General features: G+C 23.9%; 2 protein-coding genes across 14 annotated transcripts; one reads left to right on the forward strand and one right to left on the reverse strand.

Moving 5' to 3' along the window:
• Window positions 1–485: 485 nt before the first annotated feature.
• On the forward strand, window positions 486–12,233 carry LOC135930969 (cell division cycle-associated protein 3-like). 13 transcript variants are annotated; one of them, XM_065467774.1, is made up of 16 exons: window positions 486–710; window positions 749–794; window positions 840–887; window positions 940–975; window positions 1,019–1,063; window positions 1,110–1,157; window positions 1,204–1,251; window positions 1,298–1,348; window positions 1,617–1,694; window positions 1,740–1,808; window positions 1,852–1,929; window positions 1,974–2,042; window positions 2,086–2,163; window positions 11,860–12,034; window positions 12,080–12,148; window positions 12,189–12,233. In XM_065467774.1, exons 1-15 carry the CDS (start codon window positions 528–530, stop codon window positions 12,135–12,137), a joined length of 1,110 nt encoding a protein of 369 aa, XP_065323846.1. In that variant the 5' UTR covers window positions 486–527; the 3' UTR covers window positions 12,138–12,148; window positions 12,189–12,233. The 13 variants fall into 13 exon arrangements, with proteins under 13 accessions (XP_065323846.1, XP_065323849.1, XP_065323851.1 ...); XM_065467777.1 differs by having other exon boundaries at window positions 2,019–2,042; XM_065467779.1 differs by having other exon boundaries at window positions 1,903–1,929.
• LOC135922376 (uncharacterized) lies at window positions 8,857–11,287 on the reverse strand. Its single transcript, XM_065456763.1, has 12 exons — window positions 11,235–11,287; window positions 10,224–10,291; window positions 10,097–10,162; window positions 9,955–10,041; window positions 9,774–9,914; window positions 9,669–9,728; window positions 9,564–9,623; window positions 9,431–9,511; window positions 9,309–9,386; window positions 9,174–9,268; window positions 9,073–9,129; window positions 8,857–9,032 (listed from the first exon to the last, which is right to left on the reverse strand). The coding sequence occupies exons 1-10, from the start codon at window positions 11,285–11,287 to the stop codon at window positions 9,201–9,203; spliced, it is 762 nt and encodes a 253-aa protein (XP_065312835.1). The 3' UTR covers window positions 8,857–9,032; window positions 9,073–9,129; window positions 9,174–9,200.
• Window positions 12,234–22,999: the final 10,766 nt, after the last annotated feature.

Here is a 22,999-nt window from a genome sequence, read left to right on the forward strand (position 1 = left end):
TATAAAAAGTAAACTATGAATATTGAATTTAATGAAACGGAAGAATATAAAAAGTAAACGATGAATTCGATATTATATAGTGTTAGGCATTAAATAATCATATTTTATATGTTCATGGACATACACATTAACTATAAAGCAATTTATAGTAAACTTTTATATTCTTTAATCGGTCTTCGGTCGGACCGGACCGTGGGACCGTGTTGTTGGACGGGACCGTCCCATAGGACCGAAAAGTCTAATAAGACCGGACCGGACCGGACTGTTGCAAACACTATATCACGTATTTAATAAATTTTTTAAATAAAATTTTTTTTTACGTATTTTTTTTATCTAATGGAAAAAAATATTGATGCTTTTATTATTTAATAAATTTTTTAAATAAAATTTTTTTTTACGTATTTTTTTTATCTAATGGAAAAAATGGTAATTTTAAAATTGATGATTTTATTATTTAATATATTTTTATTTAATAGGAATTAAGATATAATTTAGAACTAAAAGATTTTTCTACATTAGAACAGTTTATGAGTAATTATGAGAAGAATACCTTTTCAAATTATTATATCTCCCGTTCTAAGCCTCATCATGATCCAATATATAAATATAAAACATTAACATACAATTGCAAAAGAGGAGGTCGGATTTTCAAATCTAGTTCAACAGGCTTAAGAGAAAAGAGAACCTTTAAACAAGGGTGCAATAGCAAAGTTATTTTTAAACTTAAACCTAATGAAAATGGATTCAGATTTGTGTTAGAAAGATTTTATATGATAATGAAATCCCAAAGATAAGTTAATATATATATCAATTTTACATTTATTAATCATATATTATAGGTCAAAATTTACCTACCATAGCTGCTTCTTCCTGTATTGCTGAAACAAGTTATTACACCAACCATTTAAAAATTTTTTTTAATTATAGATCAAATTTTAGTCAACACAGGTGATTCTTTTCCTATTGCTGAAACAAGTTATTATACCAATCATAATATTTCTCTAATGAAAGATTATAGATATTTTAGTCAACACAGGTGATTCTTCTCCTATTGCCGAAACAAGTTATTATACTAACCATTTTAAATTTTCTCTAATGAATTATTATAGGTCAAATTTTAGTCAACACAGGTGATTCTTCTCCTATTGCCGAAACAAGTTATTATACTAACCATTTTAAATTTTCTCTAATGAATTATTATAGGTCAAATTTTAGACAACACAGGTGATTCTTTTCCTATTGCTGAAACAAGTTATTATACCAATCATATTAATTTTTCTCTAATGAATGTTTATAGGTCAAATTTTGGAGGTCATAAGTGATTCTTCCTGTATTCCTAGAATTTCAAGTAAATGTTTTATTTATTATAGATCTATTATCATCAGCTCATTATTCTTCTCAAAAAGGATTAATTTCAGATAAAAATTCATTAGTTTTACAAGAATTGGATAAGAATATAATGAAAAATATTAGAATGCCCATAAATTACAAACGAGGATCAATACACAAAAGGCCTAAAAAATGCAAAAAAAGAGTATTATTTAAAAATTATAAAATATTTCATAGTTATCAAATTTTGAAAATGTCATTATAATATACATGTATTTTAAAAAAAGATTTTTCCCAAGCTAATCAAAATATGACTGAAACGATTAACCTACCAGCTTCCAATACAGAAAACACTCAACTATGTGGTATCATTAAAAATTAAATGTTTATTGTTTATTAAAATACATTAGCAATCAAATTATCTTCATCTCAAATTATTTCAAAAAATATTTTAGGCACTCAAGTTAAGATACCAGAGAGTAAACATTTTACTTTTCTATATTAAATATAACAAAAAAATAGCAACAAACTTATATTCCCAATATCATTTTCAAAATATACCTAAAAATTTAGGCCCTATGTCAAGAACTATTCCAGATAGTATATTTTGTGTTTTAATTTTTATTAAATATAAAATACATTAGTAATCAAATTATCTTCATCTCAAATTATTTCAAAAAATATTTTAGGCACTCAAGTTAAGATACCAGAGAGTAAACATTTTACTTTTCTATATTAAATATAACAAAAAAATAGCAACAAACTTATATTTGCAATATCATTTTCAAAATATACCTAAAAATTTAGGCCCTCAGTCAAAAACTATTCCAGCTAGTATATTTTGTGTTAATTTTTATTATATATAAAATAAAAATAGCATTCGAATTCTCTTCATCTCAAAATATTTCAAAAAATATCTTAGGCACTCAAATTAAGCTACCAAATAGTTAACATTTTTAATAAAACAAATAGTTTATATTTAGAATGTTTATATTAAATTTAAAATATATAGGAAACAAATACAATCTAATAGAGCTTCCAGAAAACAATACAATCTAATAGAGCTTCCAGAAAACAATACAATCAAGATTTCAAAAACCTAATAAAAAGCAATTTATATTGTATTCTATTATATCAAATTTTATTTCTGTATATATATTTACAATTATACTATATATAATACATAATTTTAATTATATATATATAGAATTATAATATATTATTGTATTCTTACAAATTTTATTTCTATATATTTCTAAAATATAGAATAAAAAATATAAAATAGATTCTTGTGTTATAAATAACAAACATTCAATATTTTTGACAAAAAAAACAATAAAAATAATTCTTTATGTTAAATTATATTGTTTAAGATATATTCATAGGAGGATTCATAGAATAGTTTTTTGCAATGCCTGATAACCATTAAAAATAATATATAAATTACACAATTTAATAAATATTAAAATAAAGTAAATTTTTAGGTTTGAATGATTTAAACAAAGTATTAAACAGGTTGTGAAAATCCTATAAATAGAAATAATAGGGGTAACATAATTAGCAAAGTTAAAAAAATAATACCATATTTGGGATTTGATTAAGAAATCTGTCAACCATGTCTTAAAGCTAACAAAAATATTTTACTTTTATATATAAAATATCAAACTGAATAAATATTATTTAGTAAATTTTGATATTACATTCACCTTACATGATTAAAATAAAAAATTGTATTTATAAATCTTAGAACATTAAGCTTAGGCCATGCATCTATATAAATATGAAAAGCGTAACAAGTCTGGTGTACCAGGATATATAGGTTGTTTTACATTATTAGCATTAATTTTTTTTAAAGTTATTAAATGAATATTATGAAGATAAATTGCATGAAGGTTAATTTATATAATGAAATATTATATTTTTAATAGTATAAGATTTTAATAAAAACCTAATTAATGATTAAACATATATTCAACTAAGATATGCATGTAATATATTTGAAAAATTTCAATCTGGGTTATAAATTGTGGTCCATACTATATTACTCATAAACTGTTCTAATGTAGAAAAATCTTTTAGTTCTAAATTATATCTTAATTCCTATTAAATAAAAATATATTAAATAATAAAATCATCAATTTTAAAATTACCATTTTTTCCATTATATAAAAAAAATAAGTAAAAAAAAATTTTATTTAAAAAATTTATTAAATAATAAAACAATATTTTTTCCATTAGATAAAAAAAATTTATTAAAAAAAAATAATAAACAACTTTTTTTTAATATTTTCAATACGCTTGTTTTTTTTTCTTTAACAAATAAATATTAAAAAAAAGTTGTTTATTATTTTTTTTTAATAAATTTTTTTTTACCTATTTTTTTTATCTAATGGAAAAAATATTGTTTTATTATTTAATAAATTTTTTAAATAAAATTTTTTTTTACTTATTTTTATCTAATGGAAAAAATGGTAATTTTTAAATTGATGATTTTATTATTTAATTTATTTTTATTTAATAGGAATTAAGATATAATTTAGAACTAAAAGATTTTTCTACATTAGAATAGTTTATGAGTAATTATGAGGAGAATACCTTTTCAAATTATTATATTTAAAACATATTCCAATAGTATGGACCACAATTTATAACCCAGATTGAAATTTTTCAAATATATTAGCACATGCATATCTTAGAAATATTCATGAAAAGTTATTAATCTAAATATTGTTAAATATTTTTATAGATGTTGAGGAATTTAACATTATTCTCAAACAATAGGGCCAATTAATGGGATAATTGAATGTCTTATTTAATCATGAATTAAATTTTTATTATAATCTTTTGATACTATTAAAAATGTAATATTTCATTATATAAATAACCTTCATGCAATTTTGTCATAATATTCATTTAATAAATTTAAAAAAATTAATGTTAATAAAGTAAAACAACCTATATATCCTGGCAGGGGAGACCGTGGATGGTTGGGACACTTTTCGTTCAAACCTTAATAATTTTAATATTAATAGACTAATCTGAATATTTAAAACATCTTCTGAATCCCAGAAGTATAGGCTATTTGAAATAATTAATATATATTTTATGAAGATTATATTTTTTTAGAAAATTAAATTTAAAAAAAAAAATTTGTTTTGTCCCAACTATGACAGACTCTGTGTACGTTGGGACACACATATGTGATAGTTGGGACACTCGTGAAATAGAGGTCTAAATAAATTTAAAAATTTAAAATCAGTAATCCAGTAAGACTAGAGACTATGACACATATGATTTTATTGATAATATTGTAATTCATAATCAATAATTATATAAAAAAAAAATTAGCAAAATTTAGGAAATTTATTTTGGGGAAAAAAAAATTGTAAAGAAAAAAATGTAAAAAAATTTTTTTTTAATAATAAACATAGCGAAAGATAAGTATTTAATTATTCATTATTCACAATACTAAATTAATAATAAATTTGTTTATAAAATGAGCTAAAATGGCGTATCCCAACTATACTATGACCAACTATGACCGAGCCCACTAACTTTATAAATATCATCCAAAATAATATTAATTCATGTTTATTGATTCTGAAAGTTTGCCAGATTGGAAAATAGGGTTTAGGCTTTCCTAAAATCTATTTATTATTATTTTTGAAGCTTTATTTATAAATATAAACGATAAAGTTTGCAAATATTTTTTATTACTTTTGGTATGCCATAACACCTATTCTTCTGTAAAAATTAAAATACTAAATATTTTTCAAATCTTTTTTAGCCAATGATGTATGACAAAATTATCTATGTTAGGCTCAAATTTCCAGTCTTATAAAATAATAGCTCAAATTATAATTAGAATGTCCTAACATTCCCCTGTACTCAATGTATCCCGGTCTCCCCTACACCAGACTTGTTACGCTTTCCATATTTATATAGATGCATGGCCTAAGCTTAATTTTCTAAGATTTATAAATACAATTTTTTATTTTAATCATGTAAGGTGAATGTAATATCAAAATTTACTAAATAATATTTATTCAGTTTGATATTTTATATAAAAAGTAAAATATTTTTGTTAGCTTATTAAGACATGGTGACAGATTTCTTAATCAAATCCCAAATATGCTATTATTTTTTTACATAACATAAAAATAAATTGGCTGAAAGATACTAAAATAAATTGCAAGGGACTTGTGAAAAACATGAACATCAATGGCTACAGCTTATTCTTATACCATTGAATTAAAATCCAGGAAAGGCTTCAAATTTTTATCTCTTCAATAAATTGTTTCAAATAATTCTTAATTTTATAACTTTGCTAATTATGTTACCCCTATTTCAATTAGATAAAAAAAATACGTAAAAAAAAATTTATTTTTTTTAATATTTAAAAAATATATTAAATAATAAAAGCATCAATATTTTTTCCATTAGATAAAAAGAATACGTAAAAAAAAATTTATTAAAAAAAAATAATAAACAACTTTTTTTTAATATTTATTTGTTAAAGAAAAAAAACAAGCGTGTTGAATAAAAAAATAAAATAACTTTATATGACACCATTTATTGCTGTTAAATAAAGGCGTCCATATAAAGCGGACCCGAACCTGAAAAGTGTCCACACATTGTAATCAGCTGTAGCGCCATTTTGTAGTTTGGTTCATTATTTGTCAGCAAGAAATATTAGAAAACAAGGAACGCCTTTATTTAACAGCAATAAATGGTGTCATATAAAGTTATTTTATTTTTTTATTCAACCAACACGCTTGTTTTACAAACAAATATTAAAAAAAAGTTGTTTATTATTTTTTTTAATAAATTTTTTTTTACGTATTTTTTTAATAAATTTTTAAACGTATTTTTTTTAAAAATTTTTTTACGTATTTTTTTTATCTAATGTGGAAAAAATGGTAATTTTAAAATAGGTCCGTGAAGTTCGCCCCGCAATTTTTGATTTTCAATGGTTTATCAGTTGGTGTGATTAGTACCCGATTTGTACCGTTTTCAGTTCGATTTGTACCATCACCGTTTTCCAGCTATTGACCGTTGAAAATATGGCGCCAAAAATAAAAAACACTCAACATTTATATTTTTAAAAATTTTTTAACGTACAACGGTAGAGAATTTTTTTCTCTTCCTAATGATGCCTCAAATTAAGCTTTATCTTCATTATTTATTTCGGAAATCAAATTTTAAACCTTATATTATATCGTGAAGTTAGCCCCCCCCAATATTCAAAATTTGAGATTTTCAAATTTTTAAAACGGGATTGATTTGTACCCGATTTGTACCGTTTCAAACTCGATTTGTACCATTACTGTTTTCCAGCTATTGACCGTTAAAGATATGGCGGAAAAAATATAAAACACTCAACATTTTTTTTTTTAATTTTTTTAACGTACAACGGTAGAGAATTTTTTTCTCTTCCAAATGATGCCTCAAATTAAGCTTTATCTTCAGTATTTATTTCGGAAATCAAATTTTAAACCTTATATTATGGCGTGAAGTTAGCCCCCCCCAATATTCAAAATTTGAGATTTTTCAAATTTTTAAAACGAGATTGATTTGTACACGATTTGCACCGTTACAAACTCGATTTGTACCATTACCGTTTTCCAGCTATTGACCGTTAAAGATATGGCGCCAAAAATAAAAAACACTCAACATTTATTTTTTTTAAAAATTTTTTAACGTACAACGGTAGAGAATTTTTTTCTCTTCCTAATGATGCCTCAAATTAAGCATTATCTTCATTATTTATTTCGGAAATTAAATTTTAAACCTTATATTATAGCGTGAAGTTAGCCCCCCCCCCTCCAATATTCAAAATATGAGATTTTCCAAATTTTTAAAACGGGATTGATTTGTACCCGATTTGTACCGTTTCAAACTCGATTTGTACCATTACCGTTTTCCAGCTGACCGTTAAAGATATGGCGCCAAGGTTTAAAATTTGATTTCCGAAATAAATAATAAAGATAAAGCATAATTTGAGGCATCATTAGGAAGAGAGAAAAATTCTCTACCGTTGTACGTTAAAAAATTTTTTTAAAAAATAAATGTTGAGTGTTTTATATTTGTGGCGCCATATCTTTAACGGTCAATAGCTGGAAAACGGTAATGGTACAAATCGAGTTTGTAACGGTACAAATCAATCCCGTTTTAAAAATTTAAATATTGGGGGGGGGGCTAACTTCACGCTATAATATAAGCTTTAAAATTTGATTTCCGAAATAAATAATGAAGATAAAGCTTAATTTGAGGCATCATTAGGAAGAGAGAAAAATTCTCTACCGTTGTACGTTAAAAAATTTTTTTGTTTTATATTTTTGGCGCCATATCTTTAATGGTCAATAGCTGGAAAACGGTAATGGTACAAATCGAGTTTGTAACGGTACAAATCGGTACAAATCAATCCCGTTTTAAAAATATGAAAAATCTCAAATTTTGAATATTGGGGGGGGGGGGGGGCTAATGTCACGCTATAATATAAGCTTTAAAATTTGATTTCCGAAATAAATAATGAAGATAAAGCTTAATTTGAGTAGGAAGAGAGAAAAATTCTCTACCGTTGTACGTTAAAAAATTTTTTAAAAAAATTAATGTTGAGTGTTTTATATTTTTGGCGCCATATCTTTAACGGTCAATAGCTGGAAAACGGTAATGGTACAAATCGAGTTTGTAACGGTACAAATCAATTCCGTTTTAAAAATTTGAAAAATCTCAAATTTTGAATATTGGGGGGGGGGGCAGTGGCGTAGCTAAGAATTTTCCTTAGAGGGGGTCCACATATAAAAGCATGGGGGGCTTCGCCCCCCAGACCCCCTTTTATGGGATTCGGCCCTTTGCCCGGCCTTCGGCCGGGTTTATCTTAAAAATCATATTGGTTTTTCTTATAATATAAAAGTCCTAGAATTATTAATTATTTTAATTAGTCTTGTTAAACGGCTCGACTTGAGCTGATTTTTATAAACAGCTAACTCAATATTTTTGCCAAAAATTATTGTTCAAGCCTAGAGATTTCTCGAATAATATAAAACTTGTATCTCCATGAGCAAAATTTTCTGGCTAATATATTGAGTTAGTCATATCGGCTAAAATTGAGCCATTAACCACTAATTTTAATTAAAATAACACATTGACATAATTTTAATTAAAATAACACATTGACACAATTTTATTGATATACGTTTCATTTTATTATACTTTTAGAAGTTATTTACAAATAAAAGCGATTATTTAAAATATAAATATTATATTGATTTAATTATAAATATTATATTGCTATAATTATAAATATTATGCTTTAATTATAAATATTATATTGCTTTAATTATAAATATTATATTGCCTTAATTATAAATGATATATTTTATAATTAGTAAACACATTAAAAATATAGATTAAAAATAAATGTTTTTTTTAAACTGTAAATTTAAGTCGATATCCTTCAAAGTGAAAAAATCAAAATTATGTTGGCAATATTTTTTTACCAATATATGATAGATGTATAAAATTAATATTGAGAAACCTAGGCTAATAATCATAGATGACATGTTAGCTTTGGAACCAACTTTTGATTATTATAAGTATAAAGTAATAGACTATATCACTTGTAGTAGGTGATGGTTCTAAATGATCTAGTATAATTGGTTGTCTATTAACCCTTAGGTTTCTGGAGTATGTGGGAATTGCTAAGATTTTAAATAAATATAATTTAATAAAGACTAATACCTGACATGAGTGGAACTTCATTTCCATTTAAATTCTCCCTAGATTTTTTAGATATATCTAAAATTTTAATGTAAATATTAATAAGTAATTGATTACATTACATTTATTAGATAGTGATTTGTTGTGACTTAGTGTATTTTTTTGTTTGTTATCACTATTTTTTTACCCCTTGGTGTGAATATTAATTGAGATATTCCTATAAAAATAAATTAAAATAAAACAACATATTAGATAACCTTTAAATTCTAAATTGATACAGCCTATAATATTTTGTTGACTACTATCATTCTTCTTCAATATGATACTTGATATAGCTAAAATTATGATATAAATATTTAAAGGTAATAGTTAACATTACTTTTACTAGGTAGAGATTTGAAGTGATCAAGTGTATTTAGCTTATTTTTATCATAATTTTTTATAGAGTATCTAGGTATTTCTAAAATTTAAATGAATACATTTAAATAAGGTCATATAAGTTCATAAAATACCTGAGGTGAGTGGTAAATTGTTGCTTATGGTATCAAGTTCATCATTAAAATTCTGATTTTCTATATTAATTGGTGATTCATTTAAATAAGGTCATTATAAAATACCTGATGTGGGTGGTAAATTGTTGCTTATGGTATCAAGTTCATCATTAAAATTTTGATTTTCTATATTAATTAGTGATTCATTTAAATAAGGTCATTATAAAATACCTGATGTGGGTGGTAAATTGTTGCTTATGGTATCAAGTTCATCATTAAAATTTTGATTTTCTATATTAATTAGTGATTTGGTGTGTTCATTTTGTTGACTATCATCATTTTTATTAAATGTAATACTTGATATATCTAAATCTATAATAAAAAATATTTAAATCTTAATAGATTATATTACTTGTACTAGGTAGTGATTTTATATGGTCTTTGGGTATATAAATGAGTGTATCAAGATCATTTTCTTCCCTCCTACGTTTGGGTATATCTTATAAATGTCAAAATATTTTGGTTAGCCAAAATTATTTAAAATAATAAATTACCCAAAGTGGTTTGTACTGGCAATTTTAATTTAGTTAAAACTATGACTAGGTGTTTAATTTTAAATTCTAAAATAAAAATAGTTAGCTATTAATTTTAAATATTTTTTATATTAAATGTTATTTTGACCTGGTGTATTTACATCATCCTTATTATTTTCAATAGAGCCTATAATGCATAAGATATTAATTAGTACACTGGATTAAATATTTTTTAACCTCAAAAGCATGAGAAAGTAGATTATGCACTATTTTATTTCATATTATTATTTTCGAACCATATCTTCGATAAATTATAATAAATATTTTTTTAAATATGCATAAATAATATATTATTATAATTTATTAGATTATTATCAATGACTTTAAAATAATATACAGAATAATTTTTATATATATAAAAGTAATAATATCCTTCCACAAACATCAAAACCAGAAAAATATAAATATTCATGGTATTTATTTGATATAAAGTCACTTTTGAGTCTTTTAAACGAATATTCTAAAAAAAAAATTGCTCTGGGGGGGAGTGGGGGGGGGGTCCAAACCCGAAACCCCCCCCCCGTAGCTACGCCACTGGGGGGGGGGGCTAACTTCACGCTATAATATAAGGTTTAAAATTTGATTTCCGAAATAAATAATAAAGATAAAGCTTAATTTAAGGCATCATTTGGAAGAGAAAAAAAATTCTCTACCGTTGTACGTTAAAAAAATTTAAAAAAAAATAAATGTTGAGTGTTTTATATTTTTGGCGTCATATCTTTAACGGTCAATAGCTGGAAAACGGTAATGATACAAATCGAGTTTGAAACGGTACAAATCGGGTACAAATCAATTCCGTTTTAAAAATTTGAAAAATCTCAAATTTTGAATATTGGGGGGGGGGGGGCTAACTTCACGCTATAATATAAGGTTTAAAATTTGATTTCCGAAATAAATAATGAAGATAAAGCTTAATTTGAGGCATCATTAGGAAGAGAAAAAAATTATCTACCGTTGTACGTTAAAAAATTTTTAAAAATATAAATGTTGAGTATTTTTTATTTTTGGCGCCATATTTTCAACGGTCAATAGCTGGAAAACGGTGATGGTACAAATCGAACTGAAAACGGTACAAATCATTCTCTGTCGACCTATTCACTTTTTATTTTTAAGTTCAAAAGTTGGGGGGCTGTCGTGAAGTTGACCCCCCATTTTGTTCTTAGAATATCTCAAAAACGGTGATGGTACAAATCGAACTGAAAACGGTACAAATCGGGTACTAATCACACCAACTGATAAACCATACGGACCTTTTTAAAATTGATGCTTATTTAATATATTTTTATTTAATAGGAATTAAGATATAATTTAAAACTAAAAGATTTTTCTACTTTAAAACAGGTTGTGAGTAATTATGAGAAGAATAATCATCAGCTCATTATTCTTCTCAAAAAGGATTAATTTCAGATAACATTAGTTTTACAAGAATGGGATATAAATATAATAAAAAATATTAAAATGCCCATAAAATACAAACGAGGATCAATACACAAAAGGCCTAAAAAAATGCAAAAAAAGAGTATTATTTAAAAATTATAAAATATTTCACAGTTAGCAATTTTTGAAAATGATATTATAATATACATATATTTTAAAAAAAGATTTTTCCCAAGCTAATCAAAATATGACTGAAACGATTAACCTACCACATTCCAATACAGAAAACACTCAACTATATGCTGTCACTAAAAATTAAATGTTTATTGTTTATTAAAATACATTAGCAGTCAAATTATCTTCATCTCAAATTATTTCAAAAAATATGTTAGGCACTCAAGTTAAGATACCAGAGAGTAAACATTTTACTCAACAAAAAAATAGCAACAAACTTATATTCCCAATATCATTTTCAAAATATACCAAAAAATTTAGGCCCTCAGTCAAAAACTATTCCAGCTAGTATATTTTGTGTTTTAATTTTTATTAAATATAAAATAAAAATAGCATTCGAATTCTCTTCATCTCAAAATATTTCAAAAAATATCTTAGGCACTCAAATTAAGCTACCAAATAGTAAACATTTTTCCTTTATTTTATATAACAAAAATTATAGCAACCAAAACTTTAGACTACACTGGATATTCTCTTCAAAATCTTTCAAAATTTTTTTAGGAAACCATAAATAAAACAAATAATTATATATTAAGAATATTTATATTAAATTTAAAAATATATAGGAACCATATACAATCTAATATAGCTTCCAGAAAATAATACAATATTATTTCAAAAACCTAATAAAAAGCAATTTATAATTTATATTGTATTCTAATATATCAAATTTTATTTCTGTATATATATTTACAATTATAATATATTATTGTATTTTATAATACATAATTTTAATTATATTATATATATAGAATTATAATATATTATTGTATTCTTACAAATTTTATTACTATATATATATTTTCAATATATTTCTAAAATATAGAATAAAAAATATAAAATAGATTCTTGTGTTATAAATAACAAACATTCAATATTTTTGACAAAAAAACAATAAAAATAATTCTTTATGTTGAATTATATTGTTTAAGATATATTCATAGGAGGATTCATAGAATAGTATTTTGCAATGCCTGATCACCATTAAAAATATTATAAGAATTACACAATATAATAAATATTAAAATAAAGTAAATTTTTAGGTTTGAATGATTTAAACAAAGTATAAAACAGATTATGAAAATCCTCTAAATAGAAATATTAGGAGTAACATAATTAGCAAAGTTATAATATTAAGAATTATTTAAAACAATTTATTGAAGAGATCAAAATTTGAAGCCTTTCCTAAATTTTCAATGACATAAGAATAAGCTGTAGACATTGATGTTCATGTTTTTCACAAGTCCCTTGCAATTTATTTTAGTATCTTTCAGCCAATTTATTTTTATGTTTTATAAAAAAATAATAGCATATTTGGGATTTGATTAAGAAATCTGTCACCATGTCTTAATAAGCTAACAAAAATATTTTACTTTTATATATAAAATATCAAACTGAATAAATATTATTTAGTAAATTTTGATATTACATTTACCTTACGATTAAAATAAAAAATTGTATTTATAAATCTTAGAACATTAAGCTTAGGCCATGCATCTATATAAATATGAAAAGCATAACAAGTCTGGTGTACCAGGATATATAGGTTGTTTTACTTTATTAACATTATATGACAAAATTGTATGAAGGTTAATTTATATAATGAAATATTACATTTTTAATAGTATCAAAAGATTATAATAAAAACATAATTCATGATTAAATAAGACATTCAATTAATCCCATTAATTGACCCTATTGTTTGGGAATATTGTTAAATTCCTCAACATCTATAAAAAAATTTAACAATTGGAATATAAATGTTTTAAATATAATAATTTGAAAAGGTATTCTTCTCATAATTACTCACAAACTGTTTTAAAGTAGAAAAAAATATAATAATTTGATAAGGTATTCTTCTCATAATTACTCACAAACTGTTTTAAAGTAGAAAAATCTTTTAGTTCTAAATTATATCTTAATTTCTATTAAATAAAAATATATTAAATAAGCATCAATTTTAAAATTACTATTTTTCCATTAGATAAAAAAAATACGTAAAAAAATTTATTAAAATACGTAAAAAAAAATTTATTAAAATACGTAAAAAAAAATTTATTAAAAAAATAGGTTACTGCCACTCTCTGGGGGTATATTATTTTTTTTTTAATTTATTTTTTTTTGCTATTTTTTTATGTTATTTTTTTTGTTATTTTTTTTATGTTATTTTTTTATGATATTTTTTTATATTTTTTTTTATCAATTTTTTATTAAGTTATATTTTTGAGAATTTTGCATACAAATTTAATTTTTTTGTGGTAAAATTTAGGAATTATTAATTCCGCATATTTAAGTTATATTTAGGAGAATTTTGCATACAAATTTATTTTTTTTGTGGTAAAATATAGGAATTATTAATTCCGCATATTTAAGTTATATTTAGGAGAATTTTGCATACAAATTTAATTTTTTTTGTAGTAAAATATTTAAATTATTTTTATAGGAGAATTTTGCCTACAAATTATATTTTTTATTTAGGTCTACAAATTTTTATTGACCCCACCTTTGAAGTTTAAGTGATTTTTAACCTTTCTAGTGAAGAGTTAAATCGAAATATAGTATTAAATGACGCAATTAAATATAGTATTCAAATTTATACACGATATATAGTATTAAATACTCAATTTTATTCATTGAATAAATATATTATTAAAGTTAATACAATCATTTATAAAATGAATGAAAATGTCAGAACGATTTAACAATTTATATTTTCTAAAATATCAATATTCAAGAAGATATTCATGAATATAATCGCGATCCCCATGTCTTTTGTAGTTTGTTTTTAGATCCCGCCACAGCCTTTCGACATTTTGGGTGTGGATGGATCTGTCATTAGGATCAAAAAAATTTCGAGAATGAATGACCCATTACCTACCCCCTCTCTCCCCCATATATAAACGATGCGGAATTAAGAATTTCTATATTTTTTTACCCCTAATACAACATTTTGTAGAAAAAATAATTTAAATATTTTACCACAAAAAAAATTAAATTTGTATGCAAAATTCTCCTAAATATAATCTAAATATGCGGAATTAATAATTCCTATATTTTACCACAAAAAAAATTAAATTTGTATGCAAAATTCTCTTAAATATGCGGAATTAATAATTCCTATATTTTACCACAAAAAAAAATTAAATTTGTATGCAAAATTCTCTTAAATATAACTTAAATATGCGGAATTAATAATTAATATATTTTACCACAAAAAAAATTAAATTTGTATGCAAAATTCTCCTAAATATAACTTAAATATGCGGAATTAATAATTCCTATATTTTACCACAAAAAAAATTAAATTTGTATGCAAAATTCTCAAAAATATAACTTAAAAATAAAAAATTGATAAAAAAAAATATCATAAAAATAAAAATTGATAAAAAATATCATAAAAAAATATCATAAAATAATAACATAAAAAAATAACATAAAAAAAATAACATAAAAAAAATAACATAAAAAAATAAAATAAAAAAATAAAATAAAAATAATATACCCCCCGAGAGTGGCAGTAACCAAAAAAAATAATAAACAACTTTTTTTTAATATTTGTTTGTTAAAGAAAAAAAAACAAGCGTGTTGAATAAAAAAATAAAATAACTTTATGACACCATTTATTGCTGTTAAATATTGGCGTTCGAAAACAAGTCTACTATGATTTAGTTTTAAAGGTTTCGATTTATGATATAATATTTTATAGTATCTTTTGTTCTTAAATTTTCATAAGATTTTAAGGTGGACTAGGTGATTATATTTAAAAAATGAATCTCAGACTAACCCACCTTTTAATTTTTTAAAATATAGTTTAACTAATCCTCCATGGACTTATAAATCTTATGTTAATGCATGTTAGGATACATAAAACAGATCTTTTAATATCACTAGCATTTATTATTTTATTTAGATAATGGGAGTGTGCTGTGTTCATAATTGTAATAAAACAAATAAAATAGAATCTAATACACATATTTCTTATCACTCACATGTATATATATTATTTTTTATATGCAACATATTTATTACATAAAGCATTATTATGCTACAAACATTTTAAAAATTCCTTATTTAGTAAAAATATAAAGTTTTCTCATTTTTATTGCTAGGACAAATAATGCTTCTTCCTCTTGAGTTGATAAGATTTCTATTTTGAACTTTGCCTAAGTTAGCCATTTTTAAAATACATATTTACTCTGATACAGTTTCATTTTAAATATTTGTAAAAAATATGTAAACCATCTATATAATAATAAAGGATCTACCAATCAACAAATTTTCACTGATCCAATACTATATTACTAATAACTGATCTGATATTTATATTGATTTTTATATACTATCTATCTTTGTATCAATGTCATAAATATATCTTATATTTTACTCATTATTATTCACCTATTTTTAAATATAGATTTCCATTAAAATCCAAAGAATTATTGGAAAAATGGTTGCAGGCTATAAATAGAAAAATTTTTATGCCTAATAAATATAGTATTATTTGTGGAAGGCATTTTAAAAATACTTGTTTCATTCATACTTTATACGGAAAGATTTTATTGAAGGAAGATTTAATTCCATCGATATTTAGTATATCTAAGCCACTTCATGATGTATGTTAACAATATCATTACATAGTTATAATAATATTTTAAAATAACATACAAACACCATTAAAAAGTGATATATTATATGAAAATGATCTAATTTTATACATATAACAAATGATCATAATTATTCCGCGACATATGAAACATTAAAAAGAAAAATTATTTACCAAGAGGCTATAATTAAACGCTTAAAAAAAGGCACATGCTTATTATAGGAGCTCAAAAAGAAGAAGGAATAAAATAATCAATTTACAAACAATAAACACTTCACTAAAAGATGAAAATTTGTTATCAGATGATGTCGAAAATATTATATAGGCACTTTACAAGGACATCTTCTATATTCCTTAAAACACATATACACAGTGGAGGCATCTCAAACTCACAAAAAAAATATATACAGGTGAATTCCGTCAATTTGCATTGACTATGCATTTTTATTCACCTAAGGCTTACAGATATCTCAAATCACACTTTTGTGTGCCTTCGGAATCCACATTAAGGGCATGGATTCGTAAGATTGAAATCATGCCAGGTTTATTATAATAATTTTAAAAAAAATTAATTAAATTAAATAAAGGTTGCCTTTCTATTTCATTTACCCAAATTAAATGCTACCAAAAAAAATCAGAAAAGCAGTTGTATTGCGTACTTAGCCTTGATGAAATGCATATTAAAACACAAATAGATTATGACCTCCACAAAGCAGAATATCATGGTTATGTTGATTTAGGTGATGGGACAAAATCAACAAAGGAAGATAAATCTTGTCCAGAAGCAACAAAGGCACTGTTTCTTATGGCTACCTGTCTTAATAGCAGCTGGAAAATGCCAATAGCCTATTTTCTAGTTTCACAAATGAATTCAGATATCCTAGATAATTTAGTGAGAGATGCATTGTTCAATCTAAATGAAACTGGAGTTATCTGTAAGGCCATAGTATGCGATGGTTGTTCTGTTAATAAAAAAATGATCAAACTGCTTGGTGTTAGTATGGATCCTGATAATATCATTCCATATATTGAGCTGGAATTTTATGATAAGGAAAAAATATATATGTAACTAGATGTTTGTCATATGCTCAAATTACTTAGAAATCTATTAGCGGAGGAGGAAATTTTAATAAATGAATCAAATGGAGAGGTAGCTAGCTATATTAAATTTGATTAATTATTTATTTTGTATTTATAGTTAATAGATTGGAAGCATTTACATAAATTGCAGGAGTCCGAAGGTTTACGTGCTGCAAATAAATTGCGCAAAGCACTTATTGCTTTCCACAAACAAAAAATGAAAGTTTGATAATAAATATATAATTATTAAATATTTTTTAAAGGTAAAACTTGCTGTTCAAGTTTTTAGTGCATATGTTGCAACTAGCCTTCTTTTTGCCCAGCATCAGGAGATTCCTGGATTTGAAAATTGTGATGGTACAATTAATTTTATATTGATGATAGATCAGTAAAATAAAAATAATGATATAAATTTATAAATAACTTATAGAATGTTTGATTATCTTAATACAAGAAATTGTCTTGGTAAAGGATATAAAGCCCCTTTATATACTAATACAATTGCAGAATATGAAACTCATTTTGACAAGTGCATTAAAACTTTAAAATCACTCAAGTTAACAAATGGAGTTTATGCTATAAATCTAATAAAAAAACATGTGTAAAAGGGCTAATTCTTTCTATGCCAAGCATCCTAGAAATGGGAAAGGAGTTATTAATTGGGGAAACCCCAAAAATGAAGTATTATATTTAATTTATAACAAGAGTTTTTCATATAACTATAATATAATAATTTTTTAAGGTTTTTTTAACATACAAAACCTCTCAAGACCACTTAGAATTATATTTTTGTAGTATTCATAGCAGGAGTGGATTTAATGATAATCCATCAGCATATCAGGTTCGATCTGCTGTTCGCATTTCATTAATGGCAAAATTGGATGCAACAATTACAGGAAATTGCATTTCTTTAGACAATACACATTTAATGTGTTCAAATTTTCAAAATAATCATGATGATGAATGTAATTCTATCAAAACTATTTCAAATCCAATAATACCCTCCACATTATCTTATTATTTTAGCCAAACAAATCCCCATATCCCGAAATTATCATTATATTTAGATAATGTCAACTTATATTTCGGGATATATAGTACGACAACTTATTAAAGAAAAAAAGGTATGTTGTGATGTTTGCATTAATGCAATGGTCAGTGATTCATATATAAATAAAAATCAGAGACCTGCAGGCCCGGCCCTATATAAATATACCCGGGCCGGGCCTAAGAAAATTTTTTTTAAACATATCCGGGCCGGGCCTAAAGATTTTTTTAAAATATATCCGGGCCGGGCCTAAGATTGTTAAACCCGGGCCGGGCCTTAATATTTTTTATAAAAATTTTTACATTATGAGTTAATGGTTATAAGATTATATTATATTATAGTTATGATTAATATAATATTGGGTGATGGTTAACACTACCTAACACCCACAGATCGATCTAATTATTAATTTCCTGCAAATTTATTCAAAGTATTAATATATTTTTTTATAATTCATATCTAAATTTTTACAACATATTTTACCAAAACAATCAAATAAAGGAATATCTTAAATAAGCCCCAATATTCAAGTATTAATAATATATTTTTTTATAATTCATATCTAAATTTTTAGAATATTTACCAAATAATACTAATGATATAATTAATAAAATTAAAAATAATATTTATTCTTTTAGAAATACAAATAATAATTTAAAATCTGAAATATGGGCTAAATTTAACATCATCATAGATAAAAATAAAAAAAACATTGGCTATGTACAATGTAAGAATTGTTCAAGTATATTATCTTATATTATAAACATGGTACATCACATTTAAAAAGACATAAATGTGATAGTAAATCCATGAAAATTAATAAAAAAATTTTACACCTGAAAAACCAACCTATAAATGTAATATAAAATATTTAAAAGAAAAATTTATAGATCATTCCTTAACACTTTACGCAAAAGATATTAGATCTTTCGAAATGATAGCTGGGAATGGGTTTCTTGAATTCAGCCAGGCTCTAGTCGATGTTGGGGCAAAGTATGGTAAAATAGATATCAACTCATTGATTTCACATCCCACCACTCTATCACCCCACCTTAAAGAAAAATGTAATAAAATAAGAAACATTTTGGTTGATACCATTGCCCCAGTAATCAAGAATCGATTTATGGCTGCTTCCACTGATATATGGTGCGATGACCATAAAAAGAACTCGTTTATAACAGTTAACATGCACTATATATCAGATGACTGGAAGTTAGTGAAGAGAAACCTATTTACCGCTAAATTTAAAGAAGTGTCAAAGACTAGTAAAGTAGTTAAGGATGAACTATTAAAAAATTTTCATAATTTTAATTTTAACACTAACGATTTTATTAATATAATATTTGTTACAAACCAAGGTAAAAATATTATAAAAGCTTTGGAGTTAAATGAACGATTAAATTGTTCTTGTCATATATTAAATACAATTTTAAGAAATTTATTTAACTTCAAATATTTGGAAAGTAATATCCCATTAATAAAATCAACAATAGATAATACTAAAATATTAGTGGGGCATTTAAAACAAAGTAATAAATGCCAGCATTTGAAAGCCCTTTATCAAGATATAGAAGTCCGCTGGAACTCTTAATACAATATGCTCAAATCTGTTTATTCTCAAAATGAAGAAATTATAAAAGTTCTTCAAGAACATGGGGGATCGGAAAAGTATTATATTATAGACTTTCCGATCCTTCAGGATCTAGTCAAAATTCTTGAGAATTTTAACAGAGCTATTGTTGAGTTACAGTCGGACTCTTGTACTCTTTTTAAAGTGGTAATTTTGAACTTCTTGAAGTTTGTAATACCTTTCAAAGCGAAAAAGGAGAAATAAAATTGATTACTCAATATAAAGCATTTTTTAATTGAAAAATTTGTTTTACACAAGTATCATTTTATTTCACTTTTTCTCTGTCCCAAATTCAAGCAATTACGTATGTTGTCAGGGACAGATCGCAAGATGACGGAAAACTATATAAAAGATTATATTAAATTACAAGAGGCTCAGGAAGTAAATGAAATACCACCGACCAGTCAAATTACGACTGTTGTTACACAAACTGAATCGTTTTATGACAAATGGGGCGATGGTAATTCTGGTAATATGTCAATACCCGATGATGAATATTATAATTACATAAATAAAAAATAGATGAAACATTTAAGGTGGATAATTCGTCAGAGTGGTGGGCGGCTCATCAAAGCGAATTTCCAATTTTAGCAAAATTGGCAAAACGGGTATTGGCAATTCCTGCTTCAAGTGCAAGCTGTGAGCGGAATTTTTCCACTACTGGGAGAATTCTTGAAGAAAGAAGAAGTAATCTTTAACCTGAAAAGGTAGATATGCTTCTCTATCTTCATGATAATTTGTGAATTTTTAATATCTTTCTTGAGTATAGGGTTTCGTCAATCATGCTGGTTTTTTACTTTGCAAAATGTCAAATATTTATTGCATTTATTATATTTTACCTTGAGTCATGAAAGTTTTTAATCCAACATTTTCCATTATTTTTTTTTACAATATTATATAATACAATTATCTTCTTTTGTTAAAAATTTATATTAGAAAATAAATTTAATATTGTGCAATAAGATTACATTTTCAAAATACTATTTATTATACATGCATTTTTTTTAAATAGCGATTTATTTTTATTTTATAAATTAAATAGTAAATTAAATACAATATATTATATTCTCAAAATATTTTCCATTTTTATAAATTAAATATTAGTTTTATTTTTTTTAAATGCAATATAAAATATAGTATATGCTCAAAATATTATTACCGTTCTTATGATATTAGTTTTATTTTTATAAATGCAATATAAAATATAATATATGCTCAAAATAATTATTTTTATAAATAACAGTTTTATAATTTTTATAAATTCTATATAATATTCTCAAAATATTAGCTTTTTTCATGTATTTTTTAAATAATAAGCGATATAACTTGCTGAAAAATATGGTAAAATACCTCATAGGTGAATTTTTGTATATACCAGGTCGAATATAATTTTAAAAAATTCCGAGCCGGGCCTGAAATTTTTAAACCCGGGCCGGGCCTTAAAAATTTTTTTAAAAAATATCCGGGCCGGGCCTTAAATTTTTAAATCCGGGCCGGGCCTAAAAAAATTTAAAACCGGGCCGGGCCGTGCAAATGGTGCCTTTGCAGGTTTCTGATAAAAATATAAATAATATGCTCATAAATTTTAAAAATAATGGGGGGTTAGTGATTCCTTCATCTAATATGTCAATATTATGCCAAATTTGTGAAAGTTCATTTAGAACTTATCAAAATGATATTAAACATAAAAATATTATTAAATAAATGGAAGTGTTCGTTTTTTCCAAAATAATTGGTTCAAATATTTTTATTGATCTTACTGAACATATTAATGAACATGAAATTGGTTACAGCCATTTTCAAATTCTTGTAAAAATTGTTCAAAGGTAATCATTTATTAGTTTTAATACTATTTTTTTAAAGATATTTAAATATTAGATTTTTTCATTTTGCTGACTTGAGAAACCAGGAATTGAGAACTTGTATGAGGCAAAATCTTACAAAAGTAATACAATTTAATAATCAATAAGTCATGTAAATTAATATTTATATCTTCTTTTATATTTTAAAAATTTAATTGTATAAAGAACAGGCCTGATATAAGCCATATTATAAAAATTATGATATTATATATTATGTATGCTAATGTAAATATATTTTATTTTTTATAGGTGATGATCGAATCAAAAGGGATGAATATTTATAATCAAAGATAATATGAATGTGAATCATCACATTGTTAAAAATACATTTTGTTTTTTAAAGTGTACACATTTACATTTTTATATATTTATTGTATAAACCTTATTTAAATGATTTATATTATTATTTATACTCTTGCAAATAATGTTATTATTACATTATGTTTTTATTGAAAAAAAAATAAAAGATGTTTTCATTTGTCATTTATAATTAAGATGAAATAATTAAAACAAAAATAATAATAAATGATTATTACATAATAGTAATTTAAAAATTAAGATAGGTGAGCTCTTTATCCATCTTTTAAGATGGATCAAAAACTTATTTCATCTAGGACATATAATCCAAAATAATTTTTAATTGAAAGGATATTTTTTTATAAAATCTTATATTCTTAACATAATTTATTGATCTTCATATCTACTTTTAGAGTATATTTTTGGTTCATCCTTTATAAAAAAATTAATAATACAAAATAAAAATAAGTTAAAAAAGTAAGAAAAAAAATTAACAACACAGATTTCTCTTCAAAATTTGTATATTTTATTTAATTATATCTATACAGATCTCTTTTTTTTATATAAATTTTGATTATTATTTTAAGGTATAAATAACTATATTACCTAAAATTAAAAGTACTAGCAACTACAATAAATATCGGTGCATCATTTTTATTTATTAATAAGATATAAATCATAAAATATTATTATATTTAATAATAAGGATTCCATAAATGAACAATAAGTGGAT

This window comes from Gordionus sp. m RMFG-2023, chromosome 1, assembly GCF_954871325.1.
Source record: "Gordionus sp. m RMFG-2023 chromosome 1, tfGorSpeb1-WG-v2, whole genome shotgun sequence".
NCBI lineage: Eukaryota > Metazoa > Nematomorpha > Gordioida > Chordodea > Parachordodidae > Gordionus > Gordionus sp. m RMFG-2023.